This window comes from Clarias gariepinus, chromosome 12, assembly GCF_024256425.1.
Source record: "Clarias gariepinus isolate MV-2021 ecotype Netherlands chromosome 12, CGAR_prim_01v2, whole genome shotgun sequence".
Taxonomy (NCBI): Eukaryota; Metazoa; Chordata; class Actinopteri; order Siluriformes; family Clariidae; genus Clarias; species Clarias gariepinus.
Window position 1 is genome coordinate 16,613,299 of NC_071111.1, and position 18,165 is coordinate 16,631,463.

The 18,165-nt window shown below is 36.9% G+C and overlaps 1 protein-coding gene across 1 annotated transcript in view; it reads right to left on the minus strand.

Moving 5' to 3' along the window:
* LOC128534262 (protein phosphatase 1H-like) overlaps window positions 1-18,165 on the minus strand; it is a 35,470-nt gene that overhangs the window by 13,004 nt on the left and 4,301 nt on the right. Inside the window, exons 2-5 of the mRNA XM_053508614.1 lie at window positions 14,139-14,298; window positions 8,375-8,710; window positions 1,932-2,044; window positions 448-532 (exon numbers count right to left, since the gene is read on the minus strand). Of these exons, the coding sequence (XP_053364589.1) occupies window positions 448-532; window positions 1,932-2,044; window positions 8,375-8,710; window positions 14,139-14,298 (694 nt within the window). The remainder of the gene's footprint in view (window positions 1-447; window positions 533-1,931; window positions 2,045-8,374; window positions 8,711-14,138; window positions 14,299-18,165) is intronic.

An 18,165-nucleotide genomic window follows, 5' to 3' on the forward strand; every position in this document is an offset into this window, starting at 1 on the left:
GTCTGATGATTCAACCAACTATGTACTATGTAACACAACATCGAAAAATTGAATCTGAAAATTCTTTTCACATACAAATATGGTTACCTGTTTGTTTTTCTAGTTCTTCCAAAAAAAATAATATGAGCAAAATGTGAGTTTGACATTTTTGCGATGTAATTTCCGTATTCTGATAGCGGGAAAAATTTATGCGTTTTTAAAGTAATGATACCATTGGTTCTACGGGACATATCCTAAAACTCAGGATATTTTTTAGGTAGGATATCTGATGACTTCCCTATAAGTAGTTAAATAAATAAACCGCTTTAGGAAACACTGTAATAGGAAAATAATCAAGTTGTCATTAAAACACTTTGTCAGCAGATAATTGCATCGATAAAATGTGTGCATTCCTTTTAATTGATTATTTATTGTTTAATACCAGACGTCTGTCGATGTAATACTAACCAGGAACTGCAGTCTCTGTCTCTCGGATTCAGGAGTAAACTCTGCAGACATGGGGATGATCTCACCATTCCTGATTATGATGGCTCTGAAAATACACATTAGATAAAGACCAACCAGAGTTCTTTTTAAACTGATCGACATTGAAAAGTAGGTTAATTAAGCCCTAAGATTCTAACAGCAGTCCGGGTAGAACCGCTAAATACAGCCTACTGCTTGCACAAAAAAGGAAACAGCTACACCAAACCAAGTTTCTCGGCGCATAAATTAAAGACGTCGGGAAAATAGCTTGTTTAGAATGTGTATTAATAGGCAGACACGTACTCTTTGATGCCAACATAGTGACTGTTTGGTGGAGCTCTCCCTCTCTCCAGGGGGCTTCCAAAAAAAAAGTCAGTAAGACTGAATTATTTTTACAACACTAACAACCTGCTTTAAATAACTACTCCTTAACACCAACAAAACCGGCAGGCGAACTGCGCGGGCCTGTGTATACCGTGAAAACTAAATAATAGATCAGGTGCATTGTTATCAAATCATCTAACCTAACACTGATGTTAGAATTTGCCAAATATTACATTATTTGTGTGTACTGTATGTTTAATGTCAATTTATTTAACACTGTTGTTCCGATATGCCACAATGCGAGTCAATATTATGTAGAAAAATTTCATTAAAAATAAAAATACCAAACACTCCAGGGCCTGGATTGTTATTGTGAGTGACAGAAATAAAAGTCAGAGGCCCCATTTCCATTTCCATGTCATAAATAACATGTTCTACATTGCAGATAACAGCCAGTGCCCTTGTTATCCTTTTTCCAGGTTGGAGCAACAGACCATCAAAATGTTGGTGCACATCCCTGTTCTTTACTGTTACTGAGACGCTCACACTCCACACCTCCCTTGATGGGAATTGCAAGGACAAAAGGACACACGAGGATTTTTGATTCTAAGGGAACACACACCTTTGCTGCTACTGACACAATCAGACAACGCGCTTCATACAGTATATTGGGGGCTGACAGACTCAGAGGATATGGCCCCTTTATTGGAACTGATAGCCACAGAGGCTACACCTCCCTTTATAGGATTGACAGCTACAGCTAAAGTCCATGCCTTCATTATTGGTACTCAAATGCTCAAAAGCCACACCCACATTTCTACATCGGCACTATGACAGTACTTAAGAAAAAAAAAAGAGTTCCCCTTATTAATTAAAGCACGATTCTCTGCCAATTTTCTCCCCTATTACTAGTATTTAATGTAAACATGTATATTTAAATGTAAAGCGGCATCATGCATATTAGGAGCAGTGCTCCAGTGTGACTCTACAGCTCTAATTATTAGATAACTACACATGCTGTTAGAACAGAACAGAGAGTGGATCACTAGTGGCACCAGCACTACAAGCCTTACTGAGCACTAATGAGAAGAGAGCTGGATGTACTGTGTGTGGGATAATGAGCTGCAGTCAGTGTGACTCACCTGCTGTCCCCTGCATTGGCCACAAACAGCCTGCCCAGAATGAACACCACCACGAGTGCAGTGCATCCACCCGTGATATTATACACAGCTTTTTCCCTCTCGATCTGAGCATCCTGATGCACATACAGACACACACATATCGGATTACAAATGCACTACAGTTTATTGCTAGTACACACATTAATTATTGATTATTGTATGTGTATCCAAATTCCAAATAAAAATATTGTTTTTATACATACTATATAAAGAAATACCAAAGATGCAAAGGTGCACGGTTTGCAGGCCTTGAATAACACAACGTTTATTAATTTTTAAACAATATGTTCAAAGAAACGCTCAGAAATCCATATTTGGTGGAAGGACCCTGACTTCAAGCAGCTTGACATGCTCTCCACGGTCTTTCACATTGCTGTTGGTAACTTTCTGCCACCCTTTGGACTCATTAGAGAAAATGATCGTACCCCAGTTCTCTACGGTCCAATTCACATGGTCTTTTGAAAAACCTCACACTGGCTATTCTTTGCTTCTCATTGATGAAGGCCTTTTTTTGGCTTTGCATGACTTCAGCTCCGCCTCTAGAAGCCTGCTTCAAACTGTCCTCACCATGCATGTCTTCCCTGCTTTAGTTTTCCACTGTACGTCAAGGTCACTTGATGCCATCCTATGGTTGTTAAGTGACACTGGAATGAGTTTATGGTTATCTCTGTCAGTAGAGGTTGGTTTTCCTCCTCTGCCAGTCTGTAGCTTTGTTTTTCCCAGTGGCTGCTGCTTGACCTGGTTTTTGGAAGCAACCTGACACTTACTGTATCCCTGTGGCAGAAAAGATAAAATTAAATATTTCGTTTCTCACTTGAACCTCCTCTTTTGAACTCTTTTGGCATGGTCAGTGGTTATTTTTTTAAATTCCAGTATGCGTTGAGACACTACTAGCACTGTGAGGAGAGGAAGATGACAAACACACAACCGAACAAGACAGCCGAGGTGAAGGCTGCTATCGAAGCAACTCGGTCTTTAATAAATGTCTCAGCAGGACAACAGGCCTGATTGTCTCAATTCTCGGAAAAAAAATTGTAACTAGTATTTTAATGATCAACATACACACTATTGTTCTTTACATTTTTTTCTAATTCTTCGTGCTAGCTACTAAGAATAGAGAGCACTATGATCCACTATGCACTTTATTATTTACTGTTACGTTTTCCAATATTTTCTGTTATGGTTTTATAGTTATTTAAATTACTGATCCTTGGAATACCAGTGGCTTTTATGTAAGTCTCCATGGTAGTTCTTATCATTTCAGACACAAAGGTGCATATTTCCTGCATGAGAAAAAAAATACCTAAAATAAAAAATAAAAAAACATAAAATAATGCACGACCAGTAGGTTTGATCACCTTTTCATGCCAATGTAAATAGATGCAGTGGTAATGACTGGATCATGAATGAACCTATAGATAAATACAATCATGACATTATGGGATATATACAGTATTTATACACGGGCGGCATGGTGGCTTTGTGGTTAGCACTGTCGCCTTGCACCTCCAGGCTCCGGGTTCATTTCCCACCTTGGGGTCAGTGTGAATGGAGTGTTCATGTGCTCCCCATGCTTGGTGGAGTACCCTGTTTTTCTCCAACAGTCCAAAGACATGTCGATTAGGCTAATTTGCGTTCCCAAATTGCCTGTAGTTTGGAAATGCTTGTGAATGTTGACCGGAGGTCCTACCACAATCGTAAAATAGAAATAAATACAATGGCCTTCACAGTCTCTGGTTGGACTACAATGGTTCCTAGATGGAGGGATGGATGGATAGACAACTCTATGGCTGTTGTAGCTGTAACATATAATAGTCAATTTATTCAGCTTGCAGGATTGTGCTTATTTGTCATCAGATTTACTTTCTTTCTTCTAATAAGAGCCCACTGTGATGATAATAGTAGATTTCCATTTACAGCTATAGCAATTTTCAGACACTCTTATCCAGAGCAGCCTTCGAAAGTGCTTTAAAGCATAAATAAATACATCCTGATACAGGTTTATACAGATACACAAACACTCATACTGGTGGCATACTTAACTGAAATTATTACCCATTCCTAGCAAGAGAGAGGGTCAGTGGGGCAGTCTGGGCCAACACAGGGGTGGATCAGAGAGCTGAGTCAGAGTATATAGTGATGTGTAGGAGGCAGATCGAAGAGAAAGCGGCACGAGGAGGAGGAGGTGGACTGAGCAGAAGGTCTCGGGGCGGGGGGAGGAAGTGCAGTGCAGCTCTGTCCAGCTCCCCCTTGAGCTTTCAAATGAACCATCTGATTAGTGTATTAATACTGGGTCTGCGTGTGTGTGTGTGCGTGTGTGTGTGTGTGTGTGTGTGTGTGTCATGGTAGCCTGTTATTAAAACAAAAGCTACTTTATCTTAAAGTGTCTAATTCAGACTATAATGATCACTCTCTCTCTCAAACACAGAGTGCTAAACATCCATTATGTGTGGAGCCCTTTTTGATTGCTACTTGTATCCCACTTATATTACATTTACAAAAATATATTTACAGACCTACAGTATATTAAAACCTGTGCCGCATATTAGCCTGGCTCAGCACACTACAAATATATTGTAACTTCAAATATAGTCATTACCTCAAAAATATTGTTTTTGCCTTACTCGTGTCACTGATTATAAAATGCCATTGATTATACTGTGTCACTGATTATAAAGGTTTAATATCAATGATAATGGAATATATCAATGATAATTGTACATTGGCTTATGAAGTCACTCTAAACATGCACACCTGTTAAGCAAAATAAAACACATTAAAATTATTATTAAACAAATAAGTACAACAACAAAATGTCTTTAGAATCCTCAACATATTTATATATTTCCATATTTGTTAATTCTATGTTGAAAATCATAACCCTGTTACTCATTACTTAGAAACCTTATTATTATTATTTTTCTCACGTAAACTACCTTTTTTAAATTCAATGTTAAGAAATCTTTAATTTATAACAATAATTTATAAATAATATTATATATTTTTAAATAATAACTGCCACTATACTCATGGAATCAGAGTCATATGGCAAATTGTACATCAGATAACTAACACGTGCTACCATCTAGTGGTGAAACACCAGATTTCAGTATTGCATGAACTCTAGTTTATATGCACTAGTGTTACTTTTACTACAAAAATATAACATAATGTCTCAAATTCATTAGGGGAGTACCACTGTTCTATAAATTCATCTACTCATTATTCGCTCCTACCCAAGCGTACCATGCTTGCACATACCAAAAAATACATCATGCTTCACTGCTTTAGCAGCCCATGCTACTACTCTCAGCAGCTTGTGTTCATGTTTAGTGTTGAGAGTGTGTTTCATTGTTTTGTTTTATTGTACATTTTCTTTGCATGGTTAATTTAAAAGTTGACTAGCAGATTGATGAACAATGGTAAATCCGCTTGTCAGAAAGTGCTACTACTGATAAAGCAATAGTGATTATATTCTGATAATGTTAAAAACATGTTTACCAATTTGTCAGGCAAAGTTACAGTGGAACCTGTAACGAGCGTTTTTGCAAGACGAGCAAAATTTTTTAAATACATTTTAACTTAAACAAGCAAGGTCTTGATATATACAGTACGAGTAGTATGCATGCACATTTGTTTGCCAATCACCCATGGGATTTTGGGTGAAATGTCTCCCATATTTAGTTTCAGTGCGCGCATCACTCGTATAGTCAACATCCAAGTGCGTGTGTACTGTTTACTATAACATTGTGACCACATGTGTGCGTGAGTGTGTATTTGCGCAAGTGTCATTAGAGTGGTTCCTTTTTAAAGAAGTTACACACCCCGATACACACACACACACACGCACATGTGCACGTACAAACATACACAACCACACGGACAGAAACACTGCTCTGTTGGGATTCTTTTCAAATGTAAAGTGCAGGTTAATTTGTTTTATTTTCACTTTATATTTTGTATTAATTCTTTTTATATAAATATTTTTGGGTTGTGGAACAAGTCATTTATTATTGCTTATGGGGGAAATTTGCTTTGATTTACAAGTGTGTTAATATACAAGCACACTTCCGGAACGAACTATGTTCACAATCCAAAGATTGACTGTACCTCCAATAAAACTGTATTATATTATTTTTAATGATGCTACCATTCAAAACTATAGGTTGGATATATTGAAAATCTATCACAAACTTGCATACTGTACCTATAAAATTTTACTAATGGTAGGAAATTCTGGCAAGGTAAAAAAAAACAAAAAAAACGATACCTTTCAGATTCCTTCAATGAGTTTACAACCAGTGAATTAATTCCAAAGAAATTAAAATTCATCAATAGGTGCTATGAATCCAGAAGTAAATGTGCACATGCACACATGCCTGTATTATATGTTGCTCTAGGACGTACGTAAATAGTTCTTCAGCTCTGATTAAATTCTAAAACATTAACTACTAAAAAAAAAATAATAAATCACACATTCGGAGGACACCCCAAAAATGCATTCAAAATGCACCTCACTCAACCCAAGGGCAGAACAGATACTCACTAATTTTATTTAAAAAAACATCAAAACTAAAAAGGGAATACAACAAACAGTGATGTTTACTTAAAAAAACAAAATCAATCTTTTTTTTCCATTTGAATGAAGAGCACAATAACACAATCATACAGGTGTTTTTAAAGTCACCTTTTTCAGGTGTCCACTTCTAGTAAGCAGCTTACTAAACTACACAAACTCCAATTCTGCAATTGTAATAGCATCCTACTATAACACCGCAGTAACACTAAATAACCTGATTTTGATGTTAAATAAACTAAATGTCACGGCAATCTCGTAAAAGAATACTCCAACCAATGACACACCAAAATGCAACTTGAAATTCAATCAGTTTTTAGATCCTCATCAGGAACCTGCATGCCAAGTTTAGAGCATTTCAGAGAAGACCTCTCTGGGCAGTGGGATGCTTTTATCACAGTTTATAAGTAACACAAATATAAAAGTTTGACAAACAGACATACATTGTGTGCGCGTGCATGTGTGTGTGTGTGTGTGTGTGTGCAAAAGTCTTAAACATCCTTTGTTTTTAAGTTTAAACTAGATTAGATCTTTAAATTTTAGGACTTTAGAATAAAATTTAATGCTACAGAAAAATATTTGAAAATAAAGCAGCACATTAAATAAGCGACCACTTTTCAGACCAAAAAAATAAATGGAAGCTGGGTTTTGCATGCAAAGAAGAAGTAGGTGCAGCAGTTACATACCACAAAACAAACAAACAAAAACTGTGGGATATTCTATAGGATTCTATAGGATATATAACTTCCTTAGAAAACTGAAGTGTACTTAAAGCGTACTCATGCCAAATACTGACTTTGTTTCATTAATTAATTAATGTTTTTAATTTTAAATTATAAATTGATTAATATGTAAAATACGTATAATTTTTTAAATAAAAAATAAAAACTGAGTTTTATAACATAAGTGTGTTATGTGGTGCGTTATGTAGAGCCGCACCACGACATGCTGGAATGATTGAAGAGCCCTGACGCAGGCTTGTAGACGGGGGAATGAAACCAGTGTTTGTGAGAGTGCTTATGACGGGCACGGGAAGACCCACCCGTTTGGAGATAGAGTGGGATCATTAATTGAGGAACTTTAAAAGGAAACAAAAGAAAACTGAAAAACACAAAATTAACAGAGCTCCGCGTCACAGCGAGAACGGACGGGGCTCTTTAAACTAAAAATAGAAAACTATATACTCTCGGGGTTACGCCCTTACCGAGGATTTATTGAAGAGAGAGAGAGAGAGAGAGAGAGAGAGAGGGGTCGTGTGTTTTTAGCGTACACATTATACTTAATCTGGGACCGCGCGCTTAAAGGCCTGCCTGCCTGCCTTTCTTTCTTGGCTTTTGGCCCTGATACCTTACCGGTGCTACCTAAATGATCGCACGAAGTGCGGAGATCTCAAGACCCTTATATAGACACGCCGCCAGGTGTGGCTTGTTCAGGCTGATTGACTGACGGCGGCGTTGCCTGGCAACCGCGTGTATAAATGGCCGCGCCTTTGCCTGTTTATGTGCGGTTCAGCTCCTCGCGCCGTTACAAAAGAGCTAGTCGGTTATTCCAATAGCAGTCAATGAACAGAATCTTGTCAAAATGTGCTAATAGTATGAAATTCTGTTTTAGCAAATAAAGGATAAAGATCCTTTTTTTTTTTTTTTTTTTTAGATATAATAGCACTTTTAGATATAAGAGCTACTGAATACTTGACATACTGTAGTGGGTTTGACTTGAATAACTGCAAAATTCTTTAAATGCTATAACTGTACCTTTCACCTAAAGATATGGAGATTAAAAAGTTTTTATGAGTGTGCAGTTCCCTAGCGCTGCTGTCACCACTCACCATGTATTTGAAGGCATTCTCGAGGGCACCCATCACCAGGCTTTCGTGCTGGATCTTCTTCTCTGTGAAAAAGCGGGGTGTAGTAGTGTTGGGTGAGTTGCGGAGCGAGGATGCTCGTGTTAGGGCTCGAGGCATGCAAGGGGTGCTGGTATGATCCAGGTCATCTCCCATTATAGTGGGAGGCGGTGATGCCATGTTGCGCAAGACATCCAAAACGTCCTGGAGCTGCTCCGCGATGTTCAGATGGAGCAGCCTGGAGGCCATTACTGCTGCACCTGAGCCAGCGTGGCCATCAAACAGAGCCCAGTAGTGGAAGACCAGCTCCTCTTTATCTATCTGACAATGCACAAATACACAGCAAAGACAGCAAGATAGTTAAAAAAGCAAACAGAATACATTGTATCCTGTTTATCTCATTTAAATGACTTATTATAATAATCATATTAATTGTAAATGAATAAATCAAAATGGACAACAGGAACAAAATAGGTTAGAGGTAGTTATGAAAGCTGTAATAAATAATTTTTAGAGCTAATTAATATCACACTCATATAGAAAAAAATATTTTCTTTTACTATTTATATATTTTAACATACCATTTGACAAAATTTGTTAAGTGTATTAATGAATTAATGTTTTTAATGCGTAATTTATACCAAGAACCTGATTTACTTGTGAAAAACATATACAGTAGGGGGCAAAAGAACTGAGACAACATATGCCATATATTATACTGTAGTTCTCTCTGTGCACAAAACAGGTGACGTCACTTAGTTCTCTCCTTTCTGGATGGAGAGTTGTGTTAATTAGTTGGTTTAGTAAGTGGAATAATTATGTGCCAGGACTTTTACTTTCTGAAACTGAGGTGTCCACCTCTGCACAAAAGTGACTAAAACTGGGGAATTTTCAAGTGAATTGCGAATTTCTGTGGCAAATTTCTGCACACGATCTTAAGGAAGCAGGCACGGATTGAGCAAGTGACACCAGAGTATTGCAGACATCCTTTTGACTCTATGCCCAGCCAGATCCAACAGGTTCTGGAGAATGAAGGACTTCATACTAAATACTGTTATATAACAATTTCATTTCATAACATATTTTTTATTAAAATAATATAAAAAAAATACTGTTGTCTCAATACTTTTGGCCACCATTTACATGCAAACTTGATAACATCCATACAGTACAGTTTATGTTTTACCAATTAATTTATTTATTTTTAAAAAAATGCGGTCCAATTTCATAAATATGAAACTTGGGGCATGTCTACATAAAAGTTCACAATACAGGGTGGTGTCTATACCCACGCTTAAACCAAAAAAATAAAATGATAAATTAATAAATTCTTAACTTCCTTCAGGCATAATGATTGCATTAGCAAATTAGCACAACCAGTTGTTTTTTTATATTTGTATTAAGGTTTTATATTTGTAGGAGCTTTCTATCAGTTGAGGAAATCTCAATAGCAATCACCAGATTGTTACTTTTAATAATAACCTAAATGATTACAACGTTTCTGAATATTATTACATGATATAAATGGAACAAATATAATATTATATATTTTACCATAATACTCAAACAAGTAACTTTTGGAATTACTGTGTCCTTGATGCACAATTATGAGAAATGAACAAAGTTTAGCTTCTCTTTGGGTGTGTATGCATGCGTATATCTTTGTAAATCACACACAGAAACATTTAAACATTTTGCATGTACTGTATAACTTATCACCTTGTACCTTGACCTTCCTAAGTGTCTAAATATCTTGTTGTTGTAAACTGCATTTCTTTAGATTGTGACAATACTTAAAGCTAGACTCGAGACATAAGAGAATTAGTCTGTACACACAAGCAATAGAAAATGAGCCATTCACATGAGTGCTTCTATAAATAAGAGTGTCATCCTACCATACCACAGAATGTGCGTCATATGGTGGATGCAATACTTGAGCACTGTGTAAAGATATAATGCTGCTTTTATGGGCTTTATTCATCCACTTTAAACACATTACCAGGCACTTACAACAGCTGGGGAACCACAGACAGCAGGGGAGGTGTGAGCGAAACGGAAGGCTATGTGAGTCAAGGATGAGTGAAGCTTTAAAAAGAGTTTATTATTAACATGCCAGACATCGATGACAAACATGGACAGAAAGAGCACACTGTGATTGTACAGTATGTGCAACATAGTAGCTGCGAACAGGTGATACGTCACAGTAAAGTATTTACATTGAATTAATGAAACTGTTTCTTGTACAGTAGTTTTGAATCAGGTCAGTGATACAATTTCTAAGATCACCCACAGAAACCTGCAATCTCAGAGGGGTTAAAAATAAATAAATAAATAATATTTCACTGTCTGTTTTGCATAGGTTAAAGCTGTGATAACTATAATTATTATAATAATTAGATAATTACTAAATGTGCCCACAATTTTATTCACATGGAATTTAATTGCACATTTGGAACGAACTAAAATTTTTGTGTTACCGTGAAATGCGCGGAATAGAGGTGTGAGATCACATTTCTTAAACAAAATTGCACACTCATAAGCGGGTATTAAAAATTTTACATCATCATCTGTTGAATTTTCGACAAATATAATATTTTTTAATATTTCAAAATAGCCTATCTTTTCTTTCCATCGGCAAATTGCGATGAAACAAAGCCTATATGTACCTCAAGCTCGGCCAAGTACAGTCATGAAAGTCCCACTAAAATTCGTTTGGTAGGTTTAATGTGATGTGTGCACAAACAAACAGACAAACAGACAGACAAAAATTCCAAAAGCCATCTTGATGTATTCTATTACTTATCTTAAGTCCCCGCAAATTATTTTTTCGCAAATATTTTTATTTAACAGACATGCCAACTTTACACTTTTTTTAATATGATGAACACTAATGATAATGATAAAATTTAGGCAGTCATTACTCAGTGACAGCAACTGTACCTTATATATATATATATATATATATATATATATATATATATATATATATATATATATATAAAACAATATCTTTAAATACCACAATCGAAAAGAACCATTAACAAACCCTAATTAATCCTATATCCAGTCCAAAGAGCTTTCTTAAGTTATAACTGGTTTAAACAAACCTGTGGTTATCTGCGTCCAAAAATAATCCAGTGTTTAGTTTTCCATTGTCACAAATAATTGGAAAAAGGTCTGGGATGATATTACTGTATTTATCACTCACCAGGCACTTTATTAGGAACACATAATACACCTGTATACCTAGTCATCCTACTCGTCCATGTAATCATTATGTTACAGCCATGCAGTGCATAAAACCACACAAATACGGATTATGAGTGGATTTGCCTGCGGCATGGTTACCTGTGCCAGAGGGGCAGGTTAGAATGTCTTAGAAACTTCTGATCTCCTGGGATAGTCATGCCCAACAGTCTTTAAGGTTTGGTGGAAACAAACTTAAAACATTCAGCTAGTTAATTCTAAGGGTAGAATCATTTGGTTTAAACTGACAGGACAAAAATAGTAACTCAAATAATCACTCATTACAGCGATGATAAGCATCTTTGAATAAACAACCTGTCAGACCTTGAGGTGTGTGTGGGCTACAACAGCAGAAGACCATACTGGATCCTGGTCCTGTCACACTCAGACAGGATTCTAAGGATACAGAGGGCACAGCCAGTGACTAAAACCCATTTCCAGTCACTGGATGTAAAACTTCAGAATTTAAATCCTATTGTGTATGTGTATATGTGCATGTGTGTGTAAAATTCCCATATCCAGAAAATGTTACAATAGTAATAGTAATGTGATCAAAGTATGAAGGAGAAATGCACCATGACTCATGTGGCCCAACAACATGCGTGGGAGCTGGAAATGTCCAGGAATGTAATTGTGACTGCAGTTTGATATGACTGCAGGACTGCAGACAGACAAGAACAAGTGCCCAAGTGTGGGCTGGAGATGTAGATGAAATAAAGAAAACAATAATGTACAGAGTAATTGAGACGGACCATGACACAGATAACTGACCTGATGCATGATAGACCACGATGTGGAGGAGTTCAGAAATTAACTGTAATCACTGCATGTCAGTATTCAATTACTAGTCCACCCATTCAGAAAGGATTACAATAAATATTAAATAGAGTATATTTACAGTTCAGAAGTGCATGTGGTTACTTATTTGGAAGAAATTATTTTAAAGAGACTGTTTTGATAAACTAGTGATGGCCAAGAGCCCAAAATTTATTTTGCCTGTAATGTTTTTTTGGGATGGGCATGACTATTCAAACATTCAAACATTTGGACATCATATTCACAGTAAATGAATCATGTATCATTTTGCAATTTGTACAAATTTTGTATGCGACGAAGAACCAGAATGTCGAAACACAAGCAGCTGATATTGAGTTTCACATATAAAATGTGGAAATACTTTGCTATATCAGCTATTTCAGTTCCAGCAAAAAGAGCTGTCAGGCTAAATGCTTTTTTTCCCACAGGATTGGGCGGCTTTTAACCTGTAGTTATGGGATTGTTTTTAATATTACATTATATTTGTCAGTAGCAGTCACGGCTTTCTTTACAGAACTCTAACAGACAGGTTTAGCTCACTATTGGGATGGTTTATTTGGCCATTACCCATTTTCCCACAGTGGGGACTGACTCTTAATGGTTTCTGGAGTGACACTTGTTAAACTACCTAGCCTACGTTGATCTGTAAGGCGGGAAAATATGCAAACATCAGCATGAAGTTAAAATAGAAAAGATTAGATCCTTCGTAATAAACATCACATGCTTGTTGCTAATTGAACTGTTTGCATTATAAAATATGGCCATGTGACAGTAAACTTCAATTCAATTTAATTTTATTTGTATAGCGCTTTTAACAATTGACATTGTCGCAAAGCAGCTTTACACAATCAAAAGAATTATTTAAGTTTGTATGGAATGTAAATGTGTATAAAACAAAATGATAAGACTGTCCCTGATGAGCAAGCCGAGGACGACAGAGACATTGGCAAGGAAAAACTCTGAGATAGTAATAAGAAGAAACCTTAAGAGGAACAAGACTCAACAGGGAACCCATCTTTAAATCTTTAAAAGATTTTAGTTAAGATAAAAGTTTTAGTTTTAGTATTATGGCACTTGCAAGCACTTACAAGGCACCTATAAATAATGTTTTTAATTCCCCTCTGTGTAAATATCTATACTGGTATAATTGTATACAAATGTCGGAGGATTCGTGTACAGGTCACATATAATGATATTTATGATGAAATATATAAACACTAATAAAACACTATCTGTCAGCAAATGCTAATTTACAGATACTTAATATTTGATGGAGTGCAATACATTTTCTGATTCTTAAAACCTTAATACTCAAACACCATGCGCCTCTCTATTTAGCTGACTGAAGAAAATGAAGCTGCTGACAACAGCAGAGGAAGATACACACACTCACTCACTCAAACACTCACACACACTCGCTCACTCAAACACTGTCATTTGGTCCCGCTGGACATAAATGAGCCTTGGGTTTCCATGGAGCCCATAATTAATCAATGATGTTCAATTCACTTATTCACTTACACCTATACAGGCATAAACATAAAACTCAAAGTTATGCTACAGTTATGCTAAGTGATCAAAATGGGAAGTTACTGTAAAACTAGACAAACATAGTATGAAATGGTACCCTGTGAAAACACTCACACACTTCAAATAGAGAAATTATAAAAGGCAAAACGGCACTCACTGAGCTCTCTGCAAGGCTGTGGCCCTCTCCATTAGGCAGCGAGGATCTCCTCTTGGACGTTTTGGAGGGTGTGGAGGATCCAGTGAGCCTTTTCTTCACCACCAAGACTTCACAGCAGGCCTGGTCCTCATTCACAGCACTTTTCCCAGCATTTATTACCCTAACAGACACATAAAATAAAATACATTGTACTTTACTGAAATGTCCTCAAAAACAGTCCTACACAATTGTAGGCCAGGTTGTAAACTACAAGTAACCTGTATGTATTTATTTATTTTTCTCGCTTCATCACAATAAGAAAAACTATGAAACGTTTGGAACCCATATTTGGTAATGTTTCAAGCTGCTTTTAACCCTTATATTATGTTGAAAAAAAATCACGTTGGTTATGTTACGGGTCATTTTGACCCGCACTGTGTAAATCCACTCATAACTGTCAAAAAACTGGGTTTAAACAACAGCAACTTTATTTGCTATTGGATAAACATTTTAAAAACTGAAATACAAAACAATTTGAAATTCCAGAATAATTTTTGTAACAACTATTTTGTTTAGTTTTAGATTTTCAGGGTTCAACATTTTTCAATGCTGTCCACATGATGGACATAATGTAAATGTGTGCTTTCTGCAGATGTAATTCTTGCATTTCACACAAGATGTGCTTGTTTTACTGTCCTTCCTGGAGGGACAGACCGTGCATCTCTTCCGTTTCTGTACACCTGTATCCACTGGATCCATTGCAGATTGTATGGATGGCACGAACTTGACTTTTTCTGTTACAGCTGCAGCTGCTGGTGATCGAGCTGGGCTGGCTCGCCTTTAGTTCTTGGGAGTGACAAGTCTTTTGCCCAGTTCTTTCAGGAAAAGCCGACGTCGGTAGAATTTGCCAGCATTCCATTGATGATGGATTTCAGTACACAGGACATAGGCATTGTAAGCAGACACGTCTACAATGTTGTAGAAAATAACCAAGGGCCAACGGGCTGTCTTGCACTAGTGGTAGGATGTAAAGAAGTTGTCACAAGTAATGTTGTGACCTTGCCTTCCTTCACTAATCTCCAGCACCACACGGATCCCCTGATTCTTCGCAGATGCTCCTTCAGGTAGCATTCCAGTGTATACTTGCATATTCCATGGATAGCTAGATTTTGCATCACAATCTGCCCATATTTTCCCCTCCAAGTTACTCATGTCAAATATAATTCTCTCTATTGGTGGGGATATGAAGAGCTAAAACGTGAATTGAATATCATCAGCTCATGTAATGGCAAATCTTGTAGGACCAGGAGTCATTTTGATGACATTGGAAGATGACAGTCTGCCGCGACTTAGGTGTGGTGATGTTGACCATTTCATAATATCATCTTTAGATGTCCATGTGCCCTATGTGGATGATGATTGCTGCAGTCCTTGTTTTTCATCTGATGTAGAGACGGCAGCAGACTCCTCCTCTGAATCCTCCTCATCGTAGAAAAATTGACAGTCAGGATCATCAATAACATTGTCCTCGGGCTCTGAACAATCCTCTGTCTCTGAAATCTGTTCTTCTTCATCACTATCCCAGTTAAAAATCCCTGATAAAACTTCTTCAGCTGTAAACCTTCTGGAGCTCATTTTGGTGTGCTTCTCAAAGAGATGACATGAGAACAGTGACAAGGACAAAGGGAAGAAAGCTTGTCCCATACACACACCTGGGTCTGTGGGTCTGAATGTTTATTTAGAGGCTATTCAAAACAAAGTACATGAGAGAGACATGTTTATTTTGGATCTGATCAGGTTTTTACCCACATCAAAGTGTCCGGGTCAAAATGACCCGCAACATCATCTTTGTATACAAACTCTGCACAGACATTCCAGGACACATCAGCGTGTCCATATTTTACACACCATTTTATGACCTCAGATGAGGAAAAGTCACAAAATTTCATGAAGATAAAAGAAGGATAAACAGTACTTTGGTCAACATAAAAACTGAAATGGGTCAAATTGACCCTTAACATAATATGAGGGTTAAAGAGCATCATATTTAATCACTGGATAAAAACTGAATAGGTGTAATGATTTCCCTCCATATAACTAAATCAGCTTTATCCGTTGCTATCTATCCGAGGGATACAGAATTATTATCCCAGAATTATTTGCACTCTTCAGGACAAAAACTTTCCTACATATTCTTGGATGAGCATGAGACATTTCTAACAATTCAAAATTCAATAACTTTGGTAAAACAATGTTGGCTGGTACATGAATGAAATCAATGCATTACAAGAGACATAGGTGTTTTTTTTTTTTTTTTTTTTTTTTACCTACCAAATAAAACCTGTTGTCTGTGAAGGCCATGCAGGAAGCTAGGTGAGTGTGAGAAGCTTTATAACCCATACATTTTTTCTTTATCAAATTGAATGCATTACATCAGTAGTAGTAAAGAGTATACTCTCTCTCTCTAAGGACACCTACAGCACTGTGTTAAGCAGCACCAGAAATTTGGGGCTGAGGTTTTGGTTGTAGTTTATTTGAGGCTGATGATGTACAGTAGGACTGATCTGAAATGGGGTTTAAAAACTCCTACCAATTTAAGCCCAACCTCCTGACTGTGACTTGCTAGTAAAGGTCTGGCACGGTGACTCAGAGCAGTACCGGAATACTGTGTTTTAAAAAACCCTAGGCACTAGAACAAGATGCAAAATCCCTCCCACATCACCGAGTAGTGGTCCAACAGTGGCTCTCTGACAAAAATATTCAGTCACTATTACCCCAAATCTGCTTTCAGGCTTGTACACCACTGTAAATAATTTCGTAACATTAACAAGAACTTTACCAGAGTACTAATGTTGGAAAAGTACAGAATAGCTACTGATTGACTGATGTCTGTATAGCCCAATGTATTGAACAGATTGTACAGAATAAAATAGTGTATGAGGACTGTCCTAAATGTAAAGCAAAAGTAAGCATATCCTTTTTATGAACTGTTGTTAAAGTAACTTTTCCTCTATACAAAGGTAGTACTCAACATAGTCTCCATCACAAGCCATACAATTAGCACCACTGTTCAACCCAACTCTCGATTCTACTTTGAGAATCTTCTTTGTCGCAGTTGATTTGTTTTCTATGTTGGTTTTCCCTTCTTTAAACTTCATCAATCTGTGCACATTGAAACTCTTGGCAATGGTGGCATCTCCGTGAACCTTCTGTATCACATAGGAAAACAAAAACTGCAACAAAGTGGATTTTCAAAGAGGATTTGAAAGTTTACTGGTTTAGCAATTTATCATTCTACAGTCAGAAGGACTGTGTACAAATGAAGAGCCTTCCGGACAGCTACCAATCTTTGCAACAGTGGGCATCCCAGAAAATTTTGTCCAATGTTAGACCATTTAATGCTCTAAGATATAAAGAAAAACCCAAGAGCTAGTTTGTGTGATCTACAGACCTCCCCAAGCACATTAAATATTCATGTTCATAACAGCTCAAACAGAAAAAGACTGAATAAGTATGGCTTCTATGGAATAAGGGATAGGGAAACATCCCTTCTCTTAAAAAAAGAATATAGCAGCATTATTTAGGTTTGCAAAACTGCATTGTAATGAACCACAAATGTTCTGGAACAATATCACTGAGACTGATGAGATCAAGATGGAGGGTGTTATTGGTCATTTTGGTCCTCATGCACAGTGCCATGTTTAGCTCCGACCAACTGTAAACCTGGATGGTGATTTTAACTTGTTTTTCAGCCACAGGCAGACGCTTGGAGTGATTGTGGAAATAATAAAGTACACTTTAGACAAGAATATTTTTTGGACTAAGTGTTTGGGTATTTGTCTAGCCGCTTAAACTAGATGAAACTAGGTCAAGCAAAAGGGCAATGATCTCAATAACACCAGCAAATCAATAAAGATAGAAAAAAAATCAAGGTATTTCTATGACCAAGTCAAAGTCCAGACTTTAACCCCATTGAGGTACTGTGGTTTCATCTTAAAGATGCCAATTTTTAGTCATTTTGAGTCATATTGACTTGTTACAGACACAG